The following is a 5,310-nucleotide window of genomic DNA, read 5'->3' as shown; positions in this document are numbered from 1 at the left end:
AATCTATTTTGCTACTCAACAGCTGGGATGTCCCTTAACTTCTCCAGACTTCAGTTTCTTCATGTGCAGCAGAGAAATATGGTTTAGCTTGTTAAGAGGACCTAAGGAGATCAAACGGATTTCAAGTGGCTTGAGAACTATAAAGGATTACCTAGAGTATAATTAATATACAGTCATAGATTTTCAACAACCTGGATCATAAATTTATGCCACATATTCCAAAACGATAATATTTCTTTATTTCCTCTTTTATTTTTTACTTCAAAATTTGGGGAAAAAAACTATAGTCTTTGGTCACATGTGAAAAAGAAAATTACACTAAAAAGATTAACAGCAGCCATGGACAACAACTCAGGGGCTACACTTTATACTTCATTCTGTAAATCAGACCCTGTTTACCAGGTAATTAGTCCTTAAACAACCTGTGAGATTAAGTAAAATAGTTACAATAATAAAATAAAGAGGTTCAAAGACTTACAATAAATCTTATTGTTAACGTGGTTCTTAACTATATTTACTTAGAGTGAAGTTTAAATAATTACATTTACATAGTACTTTCCTGTCTTCCAAAAAGCATTTCCATATCTGATCCTCAGCAACCAGGTATGGTAAACAAATATCATCATTCTCATATAAAGAAACTGAGGTTCAGAGAGATTAATTTGCACAATTGCTTTCTGACAGGAAATTGAAGTGGAAGGATGACTCCTGATCTACATGGAAAGAAAGCAATTATTTGGATGCTCTAGAGCAAAAGAAAAACCTCAGACCTATTTATTGGCTGAGACGAGACACAGAACATTTATAAACTCATGCTGTCTCAAAAGCAATATCCATTGGAGCCTGCCTGCGCATCTCTAGTAGCTTTAATGTTCATAGAAAAATGAATATTCATGTTTGTTTGGGATCTCAAACTATTATTAAATTTGCAAGCAAAAACAGGACCAATGAAGAACTGAACCAGATTATTTTTTCAGAGTGGCAAACCTAATGAAGTGTCCCAACCCCTCTATGATTTACCATTGCTGAGATTATTCCTTACCAAGGAAACACTTAAAAATTTTTTCTCCCAGAGCTCATTTGCTAGATTCCATAAATTAGCTGTTACAAAGAATCTGTATCAGAGAAATTTAAACCTACTAAGAGGCTTTTCTTCCAACCTACTAAAAAGGCACATTAAATACACAACGTTGGCCACATTTAGATAATGATGGAAAACAACAGCTGATAGCCAGTTTGGGACAAATGCCAACTGTTTCCATTTGTCTGAAAATGTCAAAATTAATTGCTACAACACTCAGTTTTCAAAGAATATTGATATCTCTAAATGAGAAAGTATGTCAACCAAAAATCCTAAAAAAGACTACTGATAATAGTGCCTCCCTGATCTGCAGTATTAGTTAAAAAAAAATTTTAGCGTCCCAAAGTAAACACATCTCAACAGCTTTACATATTTTCATATACTTTATTTTTTAAACACTTATAATTTTGCAAGCTAGCAGTAAAATATTGTCCTCAATATTTTACTAATTAGCACCGTATACCTTTTAAAGCTAACTGGAACACTGTTTTATTTAAATGATTGTGAAGTAAAATGATCATTTCAAATACCTAATTAGTCTCAACACATGAATCATTAATTATCATTATTTTTGGCTTTATGCACAAAGATGTATTTCAAAGATGAACTTAATATTAGTATCAGTTCTGTCAATCTAACAAATCAAAGTACCACAGTTTAAAGCAATATTTAACCTCTGAAATTATTATATAATTAAAGAGGCATATAAGAAAGTTGAGAAATCACTATGAAGACAAAAGATACTGCACAACTTTAAATTTAGAATCCCTTATTTTTTAGAAGAATGAGGAAAATAATGAAAAATTTCATGGTACAAGTATTCATTACACATATGGTTTAGTATATATATGTCAGTACTCTCACGCTTTGCTTATGAGTTTGGCCTTACCAAAAAGCCATCAAAATGTCCAGGATAATTCACCGGGACAGCTGGAAGCCTGAAATAAAATTGTTCAGTGCAAATATCCTAAGCCATTCATACAATTTTAAACAGAAACCTGGACATTTAACTCCTATTTTTGTTTCCATCTGAAAACCTGTTGAAAATACGGAAAAAAATTTAACTAAACTCACATTACTTCCACATATTAAAACAAGGGGGATTTTTCATTTCCTGTTTTCTTATAAGAGCATTCTTCAGAGTTACGGGTTTAAGTTCTAAGCTACAATCCACTACTTACTAGCATGTCTGTTTTGCATACCAGTAGAATCAAGTCCAGTTTTGCCATTTGTGGATAACTATGACAAGATACAAAAGCATGTGTTTGCCATAAATAGCTCTGGCTAACAGCAAACTGCTCACACTGAACAGATCAAATTCTCTATAAGGAGAGCTGCCTGGACCACAGCCAAATCCCACTACTAATGTTTAAGACTGCTGTAACAATTTTTTTTCAAATTTGTGAAATATATTAAGAAATAGTAGCTGAAAGTTCCTAAACATGAGAAGTATTATTAAACTTTTGAAGGACATTTTACAAATTATTTTCATTATGACCAAATGTGCAATAAGAGCTTCCTGCTTCTTCTACTACTAGTCAACTAATGAGAAATGTAAACGTGAATTAAAAAATAACTACCCTAATTTATCCAGAGAACAAACCAGATATCGAAGAGTATTTATGTCAAAGTGCAAAAAAATAATTCCTGATCATATTAACACATAAGGAAATAAATAAAGCTTATAAAAGTACATCTCTATAACGTTAATATTTTGTATTAGTTGGCTTTAGGATAGGATATTTTTTAAACCAAATAAACACAACAAACTGGAAAATATCACGCAAGAATGTTGTACAAAAAAATTCTTAAATGACCAGTGCAGAGATTAATAATAGCTGTTTACCCTATGAGTTGCTTCACATGGTATTTTGCAAAATGTCCAAGGAAAACAAGGCAACGTTCTGTAATATGCCACAATTTTTATTGCAACGTGGCCATTTTTCTGAGGGTGGGGTTTGATCTCAAAAACAATGTTCCATTTAAGGCTCTTTTATACAGAAATTGCCATCTTGACTGATATTCAAAATATCTTTAGTGTCGCAAGACTTAACATGGTAAACATAAAACTCCTACACTTATTCAGTAGTGTACACTCAATGGAAAACAAAAAGGCATTAATAACAGCTATTTCTTTTAAGAAGATACGCAGGTAACAGGAATGAACACTGAGGTACTAGGATAAGTTGATGACACAGTTAACTTAATTGGCATTCCTTTTGGGGTGGGGGATTAAACTCATTACAAAAAAAGTGCTTTCAATGCATAGTATTATATCTGTGCTGCCATGTCACAAAAAATAGGCTTGCCAAGGCAGGTGAGGTGTATGAATGCTCAAGCCTCACAGAACTGCAATCAAGTGCAACTATAAATAATACTGAATAAAGTCTACTATCTCACCAGTGGATAATACTTTCAAGGCATTCAATTAGCTTAACCCTTTGTAGTGTTCTAAGCTATTCACATTGACATTCACATTCATTGTAGTGCTTGCTGCAAGGGAGGCATATAACCAGTTGTTTTGGCTAAAATATGGTGGGAAGGCATTCCTTGGGTTCTACATAAAAGTAACAGTATTAAACAGTCTAATGGCAATCACTGATAGGCTGCTTACATGAATGATATTTCCTTCATTCATTGTGTTGGAAGGACCCAGTGGGAAGAGGAAGAAAAAAAAACCCAAAACCTAATACTATTCCAATTGACTGAGCTGGAGAAATGGAAGCTCCTTAAGATCCAGATGGCACTTGACTGTCATTTTATAAGGGTTTTCCTTCAAGTGAAACTACTACGTTGCCTCCCAATTTCTCTCCAAGTGTTGAACGGTCCTTTATATCATCCAAGCCATTTACTTGCCACTCATGTTTAATACCTAAAAAGAAAAAACATTATCCTGTTACTTTATTATAAGTAAGAGAGGGCAATTCTTCTGCACAAAATATTCAGTGTTTGTACCTGTAAATTTCTTTTTAATGGCATCTTTAGAGCTAGCATAAATCATCTTGCTTTTTAAAGGTGCACTTTCAGGAGCCCTACAGGGGGAAAAAAAAATTGTTGAATCCTATTTAAAAGAAAAAGAAAGGCAAAACTGACTATGTTAATAATAATCCTTGCATTTTAAAAGTACTTTTTTCTTTTGTTTTTACACACCAGAATATAAATACTAGGTCTTCTTTCTTAGACTCTTTTGTTTCGTATGTGGCATCGTACAAAGCATATCGGCAATCATTCAGAGGTAGCAACTTCACAAAAGATGTGTAGGGGTCCTCTACAGTATCACCAATGTCACCCACCAAGATCTGCTTTGCTTCCTCTACAATTATTTGTCTTTTGTCATCGCTTAAACAGAAGAGAACTGCTTTCTTTCTTTTTTTGATCTCCTCCTGTGTAGAAGATTTCCTTACTTTCATATCATTAAAAACTTTGATGACTTCATCATTCACTGTAACTCCAGAAGCCTGAAAATAAAGAAACAACAGTAATTTAGAACAAGTATTTTGGTTTTAGCCAAAATTACTGTTTGCCTAGAGAGGATTCACTTTGGTCTGGATATCAAAAGTTGCATCATACCATGCAAATAGTCCAATCAGATTTGCCACATGTTAAGTATCAGGATATGATGCACCTACGGATTCTAACTCATCCTGCCCCATTCATCCTTTTTTAAAAAGGGGTTTGGAGTGTGAAGTAATTGGCAGGTAGAGGGAAAGGGACAAATACAGGCTGTCCCATCCCCGAAATGTTTCCTATTTCACTGGGTGATGTCAGAGCTTCAGGAGCCGCAGCAAAAATACCTTCTGTATTGTGTCAACCCGGCAGGCCTTAAAAAAACACTTTCGGATTTCAGTTAATGCTTCTACTATTTTTTTTCTTTAAAGTCATCCTAGCCAGGGCCCTTTCCTCATAAGGAAAGAGAATCAAGTGTGAACTCCAAACCGCCCACGGCTACAACATAATTGCCTCACAGCTCAAATGCAGACGCTTCAAAACTAACGGATCGCGTGTAAAAGCTTTTTACCGCGAGAAACCGTGTTCAAGAGTTTTCCCACCTCCTTAATCTCCCCCTAAGGGTTTTACTACAGGCCCTCAAGACCCTCACCGAAAGCGTCCAGCAAGGGCTTTACAGCACGTACCAATCTGAGAGCGCGCGTGGGAATAAAATTAGCAAGGGGAGGGCAAAAGCGGCGAGCAGGGTGGGGGCAAAGCTCGGCGGACCCTCCCGCGCCCCC

The 5,310-nt window shown here is 35.1% G+C and overlaps 1 protein-coding gene across 1 annotated transcript; it reads right to left on the bottom strand.

The window, feature by feature from the left end:
- Positions 1–1,450: 1,450 nt before the first annotated feature.
- Positions 1,451–4,534, bottom strand: CFL2 (cofilin 2). The gene is made up of 3 exons (XM_024762093.1): positions 4,232–4,534; positions 4,037–4,113; positions 1,451–3,953 (listed from the first exon to the last, which is right to left on the bottom strand). The coding sequence occupies exons 1-3, from the start codon at positions 4,489–4,491 to the stop codon at positions 3,841–3,843; spliced, it is 450 nt and encodes a 149-aa protein (XP_024617861.1). The 5' UTR covers positions 4,492–4,534; the 3' UTR covers positions 1,451–3,840.
- Between the last annotated feature and the right edge of the window lie 776 nt (positions 4,535–5,310).

Source organism: Neophocaena asiaeorientalis, unplaced genomic scaffold (assembly GCF_003031525.2).
Source record: "Neophocaena asiaeorientalis asiaeorientalis breed wild unplaced genomic scaffold, Neophocaena_asiaeorientalis_V1.1 scaffold190, whole genome shotgun sequence".
Classification (NCBI taxonomy): Eukaryota; Metazoa; Chordata; class Mammalia; order Artiodactyla; family Phocoenidae; genus Neophocaena; species Neophocaena asiaeorientalis.
Note: the sequence above shows the minus strand (reverse complement) of the source record. Positions and strands in the feature narration are given on the sequence as shown.

Bases quoted from the DNA above. Each gene is read 5' to 3' on its own strand.
- CFL2 (XM_024762093.1), bottom strand. From the start codon at position 4,491: ATGAAAGTAAGGAAATCTTCTACACAGGAGGAGATCAAAAAAAGAAAG. The intron at 4,114-4,231 runs GTGTGTAAAAAC...TTCCCCCTGTAG, and splicing joins GACCTAGTATTTATATTCTG to GGCTCCTGAAAGTGCACCTT. The intron at 3,954-4,036 runs GTACAAACACTG...TTTTCTTTTTAG, and splicing joins CATTAAAAAGAAATTTACAG to GTATTAAACATGAGTGGCAA.